The 17,174-nt window shown below is 35.1% G+C and overlaps 1 protein-coding gene across 1 annotated transcript in view; it reads right to left on the bottom strand.

Annotated features, from left to right (window-relative positions):
• The window catches only part of EPHA6 (EPH receptor A6), a 971,878-nt gene that overhangs the window by 127,118 nt on the left and 827,586 nt on the right, over positions 1 to 17,174 (bottom strand). Inside the window, exon 13 of the mRNA XM_068985421.1 lies at positions 13,354 to 13,415. Coding sequence (XP_068841522.1) covers positions 13,354 to 13,415 — 62 coding nt within the window. The remainder of the gene's footprint in view (positions 1 to 13,353; positions 13,416 to 17,174) is intronic.

The raw sequence follows: 17,174 nt of genomic DNA, 5'->3' as shown, positions 1-17,174 counted from the left end.
ACCATCATCATTTTAGAACTTTTTTATCATTTCTCCCCCAAACCCCATATTCACTAGCACTTACTCTCCATCTCCCCCAACTCCTTCCACCAGTCATAGGCAACTACTCTTAAACTTTCTATCTCCTTAGATTTGTCTATTTCAGGTATTTCATATAAATGGTTTCACACAATATGCAGTCTTTTTTGGCAGTCTTCTTTCACTTAGTTTACCGTTTCAAGGTTCATTTGTATTGTAGCTGCTGCTGCTGTTGCTGTCGCGTCAGTCGTGTCCAACTCTGTGCGACCCCATAGATGGCAGCCCACCAGGCTCCCCCGTCCCTGGGATTCTCCAGGCAACAACAGTGGAGTGGGTTGTATTTCATCATTTTTAATGAAGACTAATATTATAGTAATTTTGTTTATTTATTCATCAGTGGCGGACATTAGAGTCACTTCCACTATTTGGTTATCATGCAAGATATTTTTTTGTTACACTTTCACACTTTTTTTTTTTTAAAGAAATTTGAGTTTTACTCTCTTAGCAGATTTCAGTTATACAATACAGTATTAGCAACTATAGTCACCATGTTATACATTAGATCCTCAGAACTTATTCATCATATACCTGATAGTTTGTGACCTTTTACAAACCTTTTCCTATTTTCCATCCCCACCAACCCCTGAAAACCAGTTTTCTACTCTCTGTTTCTATGAATTCAACTTTTTCCTTTTTGATGCCACATATAAATGATACCATACAGTATTCACCTTTCTCTGACTTATTTCACTCGGCATAATGTCCTCCAAGCTCACCCACATTGTGCCAAATGGCAGGCCTTTCTTCTTTTATTAAGGCTGAATAGTATTTCAGTATATTATATTCCAAATTTTCTGAATCCATTCATCCATTGACAGATACTTTGGCTGTTTCCATATTCTGGCTGTTGTGAATAATGCTTCTATGAACATGGGAGTAGATATATCTTCAAGATAATAGTTTAGTTTCCTTTGGATATATATCCAGAAGTGAGATAGACTATATGGTAGTTCTATGTGTAATTTCTTGAGGAATCTCCATACTGTTTTTCATAGTAGTAGTACCAATTTATATTCCCACCAACATTGTACAAGGGTTTTCTTTTCTCCACAACCTTGCCAGCATTTTTACTTTTGTCTTTTTGATAACAAACATCCTTACAGCTGTGAGGTGATATTTCACTGTGGTCTGCATTTCCCTGATGATTTGTGATGTTGAGCATCTTTACATCTATCTGATGGCTATTTGTATGTCTTCTTTGGAAAAATATGGATTTAAAAACTGCCCATTTAAAAATTGGATTTTTTTTTTGTTATTATCACTACAATGCTGGCTTTGTACAATGAATCTAGGCATTCTCCCTTTTCTATTTTGCATAAGTTACCTTAGAATTATTTTAACTATTCTTATCACCAACATTTGAAAAGACTTGAATTAACTGCTTTTATATCAGCATCAGAGCAATCATAGTTCTAATAACTACACAAGGCATCATTAAAAATGAGATTTTGGTGTTTGAAAAGAATATAAACTACTTTTTCCATGTTCTGTGATGGGTCTATACAATGTAGTATGTTTATTTCTATTTTACATGGCCAAGATTTTTCCTGATATCCATAAGGTTAAAAGTACTTTTATAAGTGAACTAAGATATGCAGCTGCCTATTTTTCACTTTTTGATGTTTTCACTAGTGGTACACAACTCTGGTGCATAAAAGTTCAGGAGTCTTAACATGAATCAAGGTAACACCTATACTAGTATTCTCATATTGTTCTCTGCTACATGAACAGCAACAAGAAAGATAATTTTATATAAGAATGTACTTGGTGAAACAATAAAACTCATTTTGTTAAATATTGATTCTTGATTATGTATCTCAGGATCAACATCTGTGGGGCATAGAAAAGAGCTGATAGGAATAAGGGAGTTGATCCTGAGAGTTCTCCCCAATAAAGCTCCTTCATACAAATCTTTTAAGAATCTCTTTTCCAGGGAACCCACCTTGTAACAATATCTATCTATCTATTTGTCTGTCTATCTGCTATTTATAAAATGTGTGCCTGATTAAAGGGAAGCTCTCAAAATAGCTATATATTTTTCTGGGAATTCACAAACATCAATTATTACCATATTTTATAGGGAAAAAATATCTAACATTCCCTAAATACTATACATCAATCACAGTTATAAGCTCATTAGAAGTATTATCTCATTTAATCCTTGAAACAACTCTGATATAATAGTAGTTACTGTCTCTGTCTTCTAGATGATCAAACATAAGGGCAAAGAGATTTAATAACCTAGTAGGTGAAGTCAGGATTTGAATCCAGGCACAGCTTACATAATTATAATTCTAGAGCTGATATATGTGAATTGCAAACCTTCTACTATTAATTGGAATTATGCGAAAAACTGTTGACCCCAAGTGTGCCAGAGTGACCCAGTCTGGGCTAGTTTAGGCAGCTTAACTTAGTTCAGTAAATCAAGGTACACAATAAACAAACAGCACTTCAGATGAAACCAACAGATAAGGATCTATTTATCTATGTGTAGTTGAAAGGAATAGGCTCACTTATTCATACATGAGGTATGGCAAAAATCTATTTCTCTACAAATGATGCAACTCTCTCCTTCAACAAAATCTATATTCCTTTTTCTAGTCCTTGTTAACATAAGCCTTCTCAAGTATGGTTTAGGATATAGTGGTTTTTTTGAATAAGGTACATGGTTAATAAACAACCATCTGAATAAATAACTGAATTAAATAACCTTTGATTCTATCTAGTAGTACACTGGTTGCTATTGCTACATTATTCCTATTGCCTTGCATAAAAAAAAGTTATTTTTTTTTAAGGTAGGACAGTGGTTTTCTTCCTTTTATGCAGTAGTTCTATCACAGCATCCACTATATGCCGTGCCTTGTGTCAGCACTCAGTAAATATTAATTCAAATTGAATTGAATTGTTTATGAGGGGAGGAGAAAAATGTGAGAGTGCTGAGATTTAATATCTTTGGGCTGCCTTCTAGAGATTAATCAAAAAGAAACTATGAATTTTTTTATGACATATAGTTTTTTTCCCCAGGAAGACAGATTCAAATGAAAGAGAGCGAATGTGGCATATTTACACACTGCATCTCAGAGCTTAGTAGCTGGAATTCAGTTCGTCTTCATTCTTCTTTTGCTTTGCTCTCTCAGCCTGACTGTTGAGAAACACGGAGCTTAACCTCTAAGTGACAGAGAGGGTGAGCCTGATTAGAAGGTGGTTTCTGAAAGCTGCATATAATACTTCTGAAAACTGCAGAGCTCCATACAACTTCCTCTCAGACTCTGGAGCACAACATTTCCCAATCAGAGCAGTCACTGGCACGTCACATTGTCTCCACAGTAATACAATCTCTTGTTGATGGTTTTCACAGCCCAATCTTGTGGGTTGTGCCCCACAGACACTGTAAAGCCTCTCAGTGTCCATTCATCCTAGGTTAAGCTCAAGTACTTAGTTTGTGCTTAGCACAAATGTAGGGTTTGAGTGCCATGTTGTCCTAAACTCATCACGTTATTATCTAACAACTTAAAAAACAAAACAATATACTCAGGGTTTTTTTGAAAATACAAATATCACTCTGTCAATCATTTGCTTAAAACCCTTCAAAGATAGGACAAAGTATAGTATTCGATACAAAGATATGGCTTTGCCTGTGTCTCTAGTTTCACATCCTATTCTGATTCAATTTTTTGGTGTTTTAATTCACCACCACAACATGTTATGTTATCTAATGTGCTTTGCTTATATGGTTCCTTCTTCTAGGAATACCTTCTAGTCTTTGGGCAACCAAGATTTTCATGATAAGCATCATATCTTTTGGGAGGTCCTTAATAAAATCCCAAGTTCATTCTTTCAAACAAGACTCATTTAACCACTTCTGCAGACCAGTTATTGTGCTAATTGCTGTAATCAGAGTAAGAAGCAAAAGAGAAAGGTACCTCCTCCATTTTACCTATATTTATTTGAAAGCAGGAAAACAGAAAATAAAATTTAAACTGGGGCATGAAACACTGACTTGTGTATAGAGAACAGAAGTGGAGAAACCAATTAGGAAAATATTAAAGAATGCTGAGCGCCAAAGAATTGACGCTTTCAAACTGTGGTGATGGAGAAGACTCTTGAGAGTCCCTTGGACTGCAAGGAGATCAAACCAGTCAATCCTGAAGGAAATCAACCCTGAATATTCATTTGAAGGACTGATGCTGAAGTGCCAATACTTTGGCCACCTGATGCAAAGAGCTGACTAATTGGAAAAGACTGATGGTCAGAAAGATTGAGGGCAGGAGAAGGACGTGACAGAAGATGAGATGGTTGGATGGCATCACTGACTCAATGGAAATGAGTTTGAGCAAACTCAGAGAGATAGTGAGGGACAGGGAATCCTGGCATGCTGCAGTTCATGGGGTCTCAAAGAGTCAGAGACAATTTAGCTACCGAACAACAACAACAAAGAGTAACACAGGATAGAGAAACTGGTGATTAAAACTCAAAACTGAATGAAGTTTGAGATCTACTTTAGAGACGCAGCTAGCAGGACTTGCAAGGAGTAGGGAATTGGTCAGGAAAGTGGAAGAATAAAGTTGGAAAATATTTCTTTTTATTGCTCAAAGCCGTGTGCGTGTGTGTGTGTTTGTGTGTGTGTGTGTGTGTGTGTGTGTGTGGCTCTCCCACTAGCTTGACCATAATCTCACTTAAATCTCAGGACCTAGCACCATGCCTGGTACTCAGCAGATATTCAACAGATACTCACTGGATTAAACTGAACTGAATTTATTTTTCTCTTAATGGACTAAGTACTTCTGGCTTTTAGTCAATAATAGAATATTTTCTTGAAATATTTTTTATGGAAAGTTAGATTTACTACAAGAGATTCTCTGAGAAAATCATGAGTAAATGACAAATACTGACTATACTTGTAAGCATCTTCACTTCTGAGTACAACCTCCAGAATTTTGTCTTTTTGCTAGAGAGTGAGGAAAAGGGGAATAAACATGTTATACAGATGTCTGCAGTATCTGTTTCTAGGTCTTCACTAGAGAATTATAGTAATGTTGAGCCCATCAACAGAATAGCCTTACAAACTATCAAAGATCTGTGGATCATAATATATATCACTGTCATCAAACATTCTTGTTGAAAAATGTGCAATACTCCTTTGAACAGAGCAAATAATTGTTATAGTGACTCAGTATCCTAAAAACATTAAACATGAGTGACAACAATATACCTAGTAGATAATAAACTACTATTCTAGAGGAGAATTAATAAAAATTGCATGTCATCATTTAACAAATATTTGCCAAGAATTCAATTCACTATGCTGTGTCTTGGTTAGCTACAATAAATAAATCAAGTTGCAAGGATTTCTTACAAAAGTAGTAAAATAAATACTGTTAGATAATGACAATTTATGATTTAAAATGAAGTGACAGAGGATGAGATGGCTGGATGGCATCACCGACTCGATAGACATAAGTTTGAGTGAACTCTGGGAGTTCATGATGGACAGGGAGGCCTGGCGTGCTGAGATTCATGGGGTCACAAAGAGGTGGACACAACTGAGCGGCTGAACTGAACTGAACTGAATGAACATTTGGTTAATATGTATGTCAAAAGACTTTTTTGGTTTACCAACTACGAGTTATAAAAAAATGGCACCAGCCTTTCAAAACAGAGTGACAAAAATAGAAGGGTGAGGTGGAGAGTTGTAAAATTATTCCAAAAATGCTGACCTGAACTACAAAATGGCTACGCAGAAAATGTACTTTACTAAGTGGTTTACAAGAGATTGAGGTATACAAACAGTGGACACTGTTAACCTCTTGTCTCCCTACTTCTGTGTTGTTTGAGGACATTCTGAGAAAACTAGATGTTGAAAGAAACACAATGGTTTTCTAAGGCACTGATGATGAGAATCTCCGAAGAGTCACAACAGAGAAGAGATGAATTGCATGTTTCTAATTGTCCCTTAGCCCCAAAATATTCTCATCCATACTGTATGAATGTTCTCACTTCTTTTTTTTTTTTTTCTTCCTAACTGAAATTTCATTATTAAGATTCTGTTTGGGCCAAATTCACAGAATCAAAAGGTGAAATGGTGGTTTCAGGGACCGGGTGAGGGGGATATAGAGAGTTACTCATCATTGTGGCTCAGCTGGTAAAGAATCCGCCTGCAGTGAGGGAGACCTGGGTTCAATCCCTGGGTTGGGAAGATCCTCTGAAAAAGGGAATGGCTACCCACTCCATTATTTCGGCCTGGAGAACTCCGTGGACTCTGTAGTCCATGAGGTCACAAACAGACACAACTGAACAACTTTCAGTGGGCATAAAGGGCTATTTAAGCAAGATGAATAAACTCTAGAGAGCTTCTGTACAATAATATACCTGTCGTGAACAATACCATATTGTATACTTAAACTTTTGTCAAGAGAGTAGATCTCATATTAAGTATTATCACCAGAATAATGTACAATGAAAAAAATTATTTGGATTTACAAGTTCATGTAAAAATGCAAAGTTATCTGGGAGAATTAAAATAATATTTGTGAATCACTTATTAGTATGAATTAATCTAGTTTTATAACCAGCTAAGATCTGTGACAATGAAAGAATGGGAGCAATGACAGAATGAGGACAATTAGGATGGGGTAAAGGTCCAAGTTACAGGTAATTCTGTGAAGTAGAAAAAAGTCTAGCCTGGTGATGAGAAGGATAGGAAGAGTGTGCTACCATATGGGATTTAAAACAGAAAAAATTAAACATCTGAGGATCTGAGAAGAGGATATTAAGAAAGGGGCGGATGCTGCATAAAAATGGACATTCCCCGCGCCCCCCCAAATAAGGCACAAAAATCTTTTCAATTTTTTTTTTGTTTGAAGGAAACTACAGGTCTTCTTTGTATTGAAAGTTACATCCTTGAGCTGTGTTCTGTGTTAAAGAGGCTTTTATGGATCTGCCTAGGGACTTAAGCAGAAGCTTTAAAAGAAATATTTATGGGAAAATGCATCCTGAGTTCTCAACAATTGATTTATAAGTGACTTTGCAGAAAACAGTCCTTGGAGGGTTACTTCTATAACTTAAGTTTAAAGTTAAAATTCAGTTTTTATATGTTTCTAAATCAGGAAGTTGACCATGCTATGACTTTTTAAAATGTTCTTGAATTAGAAAAAGAAGTGGCTAAGGTTATTTATAGGTCTGAAAAGACCAGATCATTCTTGTTTAAAATAACCACTGAACAAATAATAGTCAATATCTCCTTTTAACTCAAGCCTTGGTTTTTGTGACCGCCCCAGCTGAAAATCTTTTTATAATTTCTTATAGAATATTTGCTAAATCCTTCAAGGCTTTATTATTTTGTAGTAATTGTGAATTTGGACTGAAGCTAGGCCAAGCTGTATTTTTAGTTATAGAAGGGAAAGGCCACCAAGAATGGAATCGGAAATTTCAATCATAAGGAAACTAAAAATGTCATCTCTAATACATGTAAAAAATCTAGGAAGAAGAGTAGATTTGTGAAACATGACAGTTGGATTTCAAATTATCTTTTAATACTTTAAAGTGAATCTGAATATATAATATATCTTTAACTTAAGGAGCTTTCTATTGAAATTAAATTTTTTTTTTGCTTAGATTTGTACAAAGGTAAACTACAATAGTTACTGCATGCTGCACTTAAATAAAGCCTATAAAATTTAAACTTTTTTGTTTAGCATCTAGGGGAGGGTGTAACACAGTGCCAAGATCCTGAGGAAGCATCACCGGAGTGCATCAGAATTACTGCGAAAATTTTTGCAAAATATATCTGTTTGGATACTGCATGTGTATTTTGTAAAATCTCAGTAGGATGGAGATTCTGATTTCCAGGCATGGTTGAGAACCACAAGTTTTGAGTCTAATTTTCAGTTTTGTAAATAAAAACTCTCCTGTATGGTTCAAATGAGGGGTTAGGAATGACTATAGAAGAGTTCAGGAAACTGTATTCAATTTCTCTATATATCACTATAGTATAAATTACCTATCAATTAAAAACTTTAATATAAAGTCCTGTATGCAAAATGAGAATTAATAGGAATATTAGAAAATACAACATGGTACCAGATACTACAAATGACACAATACCTTTATAGTACTAAAATGTTTAAAGAGATCAATTCAGGCTATTGTATATTGATGCTCTAACTCCTAATTTAAGAATAAAAAGTTCAGTCAGTGATACGCTTTGTTCCAAGTATACTATGCTTTCATATATTTGGATGCTTACTGTCACATATTTTTAGAATAGTCTTTGGCATTAAACTGGCACAGGCGTAATAATATTCATTGACATGAAGTTTCACATATTTTCTTCTGAAAAAATGTAATTAAAGGTGTGTAATTCAACTGTAACTTTTAGAGTTTAAAGACAGATATTGGTGGATAAGTGTAATTCACTTTTTTCTACTGTTGAATATAAAATGAATGTGATGTGGATTAATTATGCTCTTGTACCCCAGCACAAATATAACTCCACAAAACACAACTTACAAGAAAAAGTGTGCTAATAAAACACAGCTCTCATTATTAATATACAACTAGCATAAGGTAAAATGCTATCTTTACTAGATTTATAATTTGAGTACATAAATATTTAAAAGATCCCTTTAATTTTTTAAATTAATATTTGCTTTGCATTTGTTCAAGGAAAATCTTCAAATGTCTCACATTGCTTTTGGAATGCTGATATGCACTTATATGTATTATTTAAATACTCACATTTGTGAGGTATACCCAGATTTTAAAAAATGGTGAACATTAAGAATATTTTTAGCCACTAGAAAAAGTAGACCAAGAAGTGACAGGAAAACAATTTTAAAATACGCAGTGGGCTTTCCTGGTGATCCAGTGGTTAAGAATCAGTCCACCTGCCAATGGAGGGATATGGGTGTTTCATCCCTGGTCCAGGAAGATTCCCCATGCTGTGAGGCAACTAAGCCTGTGTGCCACAACCACTGAGCCCAGGCTCTAGAGCCTGCGAGCCACAGCTCCTGAAGCCTGTGCATGCTAGGGCCCATACTCTGCAACAGGGGAAGCTAATGCAATGAAAAGTCCATGCATTGCAATAAAGAGTAGCTCCTGCTCTCCACAAGTAGAGAAAGCCCAGATAAATCAACGAGGACCCAATGCAGCAAATAAATACTTTTTAAAACCTCAAAACTAATGACATCTTCTGAAATATAATAATAATAGATAAAATTATGGAGACATTGCTATATGCCAAACATTTTCTTGGAGTTTTAGGTCTATAAGATATTCACTACAGTAAAGTCATAATAGCTACAGAAAGAAGTTAGTGCCTATTCTTAACCTTATTTTGTGGATGCCATCATCACTGAATATTCTTTTTTGCTTTAACACCTGATCCAATCCCCTGGTGAATGCTATTGACTCAATGTTCAAAACGTATCAGAGAGTCTACCATTTTCCATCAACTCAACTGCAACTATCCTAATCTAAGCCTCCATCATCTCCTTACCTGGATTATTGAAAAGCCTCCTGATTTCCCTGTATCCATCTGTACCTCACTATAGTCTCGTCTCAGTACAATAACCAGAGCAATTGTTTTAAAACATAATCAGATTATTTTATTTTATAAAAAATGCTATTAAATAAAGAAGTAATTTCTTTATGCTTGACATATGATACCTCAAATTTTTAAAGTATTTTATAACTATTTTTATTTGGATTGCTAGCTAATATTGCTATAAGAAAAGAAGGTCCAAAGATTTAGGGATAAACAGATGCCAGGTAAGCGCCAATAAAAGTGTTTATGAAATGTATATGTATAGTTAGACTGTGCAGGAATAAGCTTCAGGGCTGTGCCTCATTTACACTAGAGCATTTCCTTGGAAAAGCTAGGAGAACTTACATACCAGTGAGGTCATATCTTCTGGGCAGTCAGGCTGATGCTCCACTTTGCTGAGTCAAAACACATTTTATTTTAAAAGGTAACACACACATATTCTTATATACCTACCCACCTTTCCTTTTCCGCATTTACATGCACATACACACTCACATACACACTTACACACAAGCATGCTTACTTAACCACACCGTCATCTGCTAATACATTTCTTGAGAAATGTCTGCAAGGATCCAAATAGTAGGTTTATGCATTCAGTGGAGTATCAAACCCAGCCAGCCACTGCCACCAGACTGTAATCTTGTACTCGGTTTGCTACCATTCCTTCATATACAACAGGGAATTGAAGTGATTTTCAAACAGTGTGGGAGACCAAAGGGAAATCTTTTTTACCTCCAGTAAGCACAGAATGCTATTAATGAGCCGTGGATGGCTCCCCTACTACGACATGCACTTAGCTACTTCCTCCTCTCTGTGATTGTAGAAGCTGTGATTATCAAATTCTAAAGCAGTAGTTTGAAAAATGACTTGGCTTTTGAGACTATGTGCGAGATATATATATAAAATCTCTGCTTGCCATGGGGAGCTGAGTATCTGCTATTGACATAAAGTTTATGAAGCACTTTGAACTTCTGAGATAGATATGATTACAAAGAAAGAATCTTAAAAAAGAGTAAAAAGGGAGTACTGACCCTATCGGAGAAGGCAATGGCACCCCACTCCAGTACTCTTGCCTGGAAAATCCCATGGACAGAGGAGCCTGGAAGGCTGCAGTCCATGGGGTCGCTACTAGTCGGACACGACTGAGCAACTTCACTTTCATTTTCACTTTCATGCATTGGAGAAGAAAATGGCAACCCACTCCAGTGTTCTTGCCTGGAGAATCCCAGGGACGGGGGAGCCTGGTGGGCTTCCGTCTATGGGGTCGCACAGAGTCGGACACGACTGAAGCGACTTAGCAGCAGCAGCAACTGACCCTATGTTTTTTTTATCCTATTCATATGATTTTTATTTTAATACTAATTCTTGTGAGGAGGGGACACAAGACCCCATGGGGAGATGGTAGTGAACTTATAAGAAGAAGTAATAAGTAATTTAAGATAAAAGAATTTAATGTGTATGAAATCATGGCTTTTGGATTCAGAGACTTGAATTTCAATCCTTGCTCTAAGGTAAGGTAAAGTCGCTCAGTCGTGTCGGACTCTTTGCGACCCCATGGGCTGTAGCCTACCAGGCTCCTCTGTCCTTGGGATTTTCCAGGCAATAGTAATGGAGTGAATTGCCATTTCCTTCTCCAGGGGATCTTCCCGACCCAGGGATCGAACCCAGGTCTCCCACATTGTAGACAGACGCTTAACCGTCTGAGCCACCAGGGAAGTACCCATTACAAAATGTCAGGCATTATTCTATATGCTTTACAATAATCAACTCAATCCTTACAACAACTGCATGAAGTAGATACAAGTAATATTCCCATTTTATAGATAAGTAAACAGAGGGACAGAAAAGTTAGTCACTTGCTCAAGTCACAAGGTCACATAACCAGTAAGTGGCAGAGCCAAGATGAACTGAGACAGTAAATGTTAAGGTTCTTAATAGTATCAATAAAAATAGCCACATTATTTGAACATTTATTCTTTCCCAGATTGTATTGTGTCTACACAATTGCACATAGAGCTGAAAAATATTAGTTTTTAAAATTTAAATCATGAAACTTACCACTTATAAACATGTTGTATGTTTATAAATAAATATTTTACAATATATATTTTCTTTACAACATGTTTTAATTAATTCATGATTCAGCAGGACAAAACTTACATCTGAAACTAACATTTCTCTCCTAATTTGCTTGTGGCAGTCATTTGATCCAATTTTCAGCAGCAATTTAGATGAGTATCTGTTACATTACTTGCCATTATATTCAGCTCTAGGATATAGTAGATAAAAAATCTCAAGCATCATTAGATAACAAGTCATTTTGATATGTATCTGATAGAAATGCATTTCTGGATAAACATAATGGAAGGGCAAAAGTATATATGCATTTCAAATACCATAGGAGGTCCTGATAAATTATACTAAAGTAATTTTGCACATTTACAGGAGAAATGGATACAAGCTATAAAATATATTCTGAGAATGGCTACAGAAAAGAACAAATTGTTTAGGTCCCTAAATGCCTATGAGTTTCATTTTGCCTTAAAGAGCATACTTGCTTGAGAGTATGCATTTTGTGAAGAGTATTGCTCTATAATAATTAGACGATTTTGCTGAATTCAGCTTCTGGCATTGAATCTGGACATCAAGTATAGTCAGTGTAAATATATCATCACTGTTAATATTGAGATCAGTTGGAAGAAGAAGGAACGGAATAAAGAAAAATAAATGAAAATGGGATCAAGAGAGAGAGATAAGATACACACAGAATTTCTCCAAATAACACTGTGCAAAAAATGGAAGTGAAGAAAGAATGCTTGAGATCATTTATTCACATAAAAAATGGAGAAAAACATATAATACAATTCAAATAGCAAAAGTCAGTCTTTTTTACATGAGAAAATTGGCTATGTCTCTGTAGATAAATATATATTAAGGGATACAGTGACATGCACATATGTGACCTCTGCTGGGGTGAAAAATATTTAGTCTAGTGATTATTTTTTTATATTTGTATATTTCCCCTGTCAATAAATATTTTTATAGCATATGATGGCTCTTTAAATACCAAAAATATAATAAATACATTTTGAAATATAACTTCATGGTGTCTTCTTAGCTGTGCTATTCTGTACTACTGCATAAAACAAATGAGTTTTGTATATGCCATACTGTCAAGGATAAGTCACTTTAAAGAGAGTGCTTAAAATTTTTTTGTTCTAAAATAAATATCAGCCAGAGGTTAATTCTTTCTCATTTTGTTTTCTAAATAGCCAAATGAACTTAAGATGAACAAAGATGATAAAATCCATCTTCTCATATGAACTTGAGTCATTATTGGTAAGTATACATCAATATAAAGGGTTCAGCACTATATATAAGGCATAAAATATTTTGCTAAATAGTTAAATATAATAAAGCAAAATGAAAGACCATGTGAAGCAACTGAGTTTCATTTAATCTCTTTCTTTATAACATCATTTGAAATATGTATATGTGATATGGCAAGTCAATTTATAGGAGAAATCAGATTATCATGTGTATATACTTCCCCATCTCAGTAGCTCTAACGTATCACAGTATCAGAAAAATGCACCCTAGAGAAATTGCTGCCATTTTTTATGGAAGAATCCATGAATAACATTATGGAAAAATTAATTTATGATAAATGTTTTAAATCTAGAACTCAAAATAGCTCATTTAAATGCCATCAGAAAAGAATACCTCACCCGCAAAAAGGAGTCTAGGGATCCATTCTCCATATATTCCACCACAATCATTACTGGTCTGCCTGCCAAAAGAGCAAGAGAATATATAAGGATTAGGGCAATTACAGAAATATGTGCTACAGTTAGAGATTTCCAGCTGTGGCAGCTAAATTATTTGTATTTTATTAGTAGGAACTTCATTTTCCAACATGCTTCTATAAATATTAAACATACACAGTTCTCCATTTTTATAGCATTATTTCCTTTGAGTTCATAAAAAGAACATGAATTACAATATGAATTACTAAGAAATTAAGCATTTCCTTTTCTAAGGCCCTGCGATCACTTGTTTAGATTATGTTGTCCTGAGCTTTTCCTTAAAAGACAATCAACAAGCTGAAGTCAGAGTTTAAGCAGTTACTGGAACTGCTCTGGCAGCTGTGGTACAACTTCTCATCCAGTGATGCAGTAATTATGGCAGAATTACATTAGACTTAGCCTTTCCAAAATACTCCTAAAAGCAAAGCAGAAAGAAGAAATTCATAAATTCTTTTTAAGAAAGTATAAGTCATCAGTCATAGTCTACTTTTAAGGTCTTTTAAGTAGAAAAACACCAGTAGATTGATGAATGCTACAAAGTTGGTGGGATTTGTAATAGTTCTTGATCAGGTCTTTATTGGACATAGATTAGATCAACAGAACTATGATGGCAGTACATGAAAAGTAAATAACTCTGATTTCATAGTCTAGTGCAGAAGCTAAAATCAGAAGTTGAACATCATTTATTTCTTTTTTATCATATCTATTTGCAATTGTTACAGTTCCTAATATACCTCTATTAGATAGAACATTCAACATAAATAGCTGTTTTCTTTTTCAAAGAAGAGAATCTATTTGTTCTGCCCAATTGCCCTAGTTTAAAAGATAAACTCATTTTAGGGAGGGAAAATTATATTTATCTGAAATAAACATGATGACATATTTGCTTTTTACTTCTATATTTCTCATTTCTCACTGGGATTTTTAGCAAGTCAATCTGCACTATGCACAGAGTTTTTCCTCAGGAGCACAAAGAAGATCTGGAAAGAAATTATGTGTACCAGTGATGGAAATATTAGATCTCATATTGTAATTCATGTCCCTTTTATGAACTCAAAGCCTTAAGGGTTATAAAGGGTGACTGGAACAAATTAGTACAATGTCTGCAAATGCTAGATTTTACATTTGAATCTGTATTTTAGAGAAAAATGTGCTAAAGGTTAAATGTAGTAATAAAGATCCCCATTTATCATGCATAGAATTAGAATCCAAGGAAGTTTCCCATTTTGGCAAATTTCTATAATGTTCCTTAAAGTCATTAATTTCACCCAAATACATATTAAAAAAAATCAGAAAATATTGAGGTCAAATGAACTGTCAGCACTACTGAAGGGATCTAGAAGATTCAGGCTTTAAATCTGAGAATCTGTCATGAAATCCTTTATTTGGCCATTGATTCCAGGGAGCTTGAAGACAGGAGCTGGATGCAAACACTTGGTTGGCAAGGTGGGGAGAATAAGAGGTTCTTTTCATAAATATAAAAATTATGAACTCAATATTCCAGTTTGAATGATAATAGATTATGGATGGGTTATTGCAATGACTGCCCAAGTTCTTTTCATAGTCGCACTTTTCTATCTATCTTGACCACTGCTGTCAGAGAAACATATTTATTTTCTAAAAATATATTTTAAAACAAATAAAAATATATTTAAAAAAAACTGACATTCCCTATTACCCAGAGAAATTGAGGCATAGAAAATTAAATTATTTGTCCAAAATCCAACAGCTGGGAAGTGGCAGTATCAACCAGTCTGTCTGAGAGCTTAAGCTCTTACTTCTGTGCCAAAGGTACCTCTCAGGTGTGTTTTATAGATCAGAACTGTAGGGCCCATCCTGTCAGCCAATCCTCTCCAGGGGTGGACTGTATTGCTCCTAACCAGTCTTTTCATTTACTGGCTCATCAGCTGTCATTCTCACCTATATTTGTTCAGTCCTGTTTCCTTCTCCCTTTCTTTTTGGTATTCTCCTGCCAGGATTATCTGCCAGGATTAACTTGCTTCCTTCCCTAATCATATCTCACATCTCCCTAGAATTTATAAACTGTACCCTACCTTGAAAGTCTCCCATGGTGACATTTCCTAATAGTTGCATTCCCATCACATCTATTGTCTGCATTAGGAAAAGTGTTCCTGGTTTTGTAGTAGGTTGTTTTTCCCTCCACCTTCCCATAGATGCTTTGTATCTCTATTTACTGGATTTCTCAAGGTCACCTCCCATAGACCTAAGCAGAATAGGTGCTTCATAGAAACAAAGTGATTTTTCTCATCATTTTCACAATTCCTAAGAGACTAACACTGAAGTATTTCAGCAAGATTCTAATCTATGTGAATACAAAGTGCTTTGGAATTAGTTCTGTCTATAACTTCTTGGGAGATACCTTTATACAATCTTAAAATTCATCAGTGACAAGTTCCATCTTCTCATTAAAGATAATAAAATATCAAATGAAGACTCCCCCGGTTTCTTATAAATTAAAAGTTTCACACCCGAGTGCTGCGTCTTTTGTATTTTGTTCAGTAGCATCAATTGAAAGCATGTGTTATTAAACTAAGGCATTTTTTTTTTTTAGAATACTGATGGTATCTAACCTGTAATTTGCTTCCTAGTGGTTTTCTATAGGAAGTTAGTTACACTGTGAAGATTACAAGTTTACAGTCCATGATTACCTTTTATAATCAAGAAAATTGATAAGTATAATGGAAATTATCAAAGTTAGGATGGTATTCTTCAAAGATGAGGTTAGGTGAGAGAAGTCTATTGGTTACAGTGCTTTTTCTGTGTTATTGTTCAGTTCAGTCGCTTAGTCATGTCTGACTCTTTGCGACCCCATGGTCTGCAGCATGCCCGGCCTCCCAGTCCATCACCAACTCCAGGAGTTTACTCAAACTCATGTCCATTGAGTCGGTGATGCCATCCAACCATCTCATCCTCTGTGATCCCCTTCTCCTCCTACCTTCAATTCCTAGCATCAGGGTCCTGTCAAACGAGTCAGTTCTTCACAACAGGTGGCCAAAGTATTGGAGTTTCAGCTCCAGCATCAGTCCTTCCAATGAATATTCAGGACTGATTTCCTGAATCAGTGTTATTGTTAAATATGTAGAAATTATATGCTGCATTTTTGCTCTTAGAAAATACATTTGGATGTGATTCTTTTTTGTATTAAATATTTTCAAAATATTTCAGCTTATTTCCCTTTTTACAGTTTAAAAAATTATTTATTTACTTTAATTACTTTACAAAATTGTGGTGGTTTTTTGCCATATATTGACATGAATCAGCCATGGGTGTACATGTATCCCTCATCCTGAACCCCCCTCCCCGCTCCTTCCCCATTCCATCCCCCTGGGTCTTCCCAGTATCAGTTACCCTAAGTGCCTCATGTCGCAGGATTAACTTAGTATTCACATTGCACTGAAATGAATGGACAAACTCCATGGTTCCTGAAAGTCATGTCAAAATTCCCAGATCCTTTTTTTAGAAGCTTTACCAGTTAAAGAACTCTTTGTAAACACTTCTACAAGTCACACAAAAAGTGAATTTCTTTGGTTTTCCTTCAGGAATAGCCCAGATATTGTTACAGATATTTTGAACTGCATTAGAATCAAGATTCTATAAGAAATCACTTATATTCTGAACACAATGAATCACAAAATCCAATGTCATCTTTTTCTGTTATAGAGAACAATAATTTTCTTTAACCAGGACTTTTATAGATGATTAACTAATGAATCTTTTTCAAA

The sequence above is a fragment of the Capricornis sumatraensis genome, chromosome 1, assembly GCF_032405125.1.
Source record: "Capricornis sumatraensis isolate serow.1 chromosome 1, serow.2, whole genome shotgun sequence".
NCBI lineage: Eukaryota > Metazoa > Chordata > Mammalia > Artiodactyla > Bovidae > Capricornis > Capricornis sumatraensis.
This window is presented reverse-complemented; position numbering and strand designations above follow the sequence as displayed.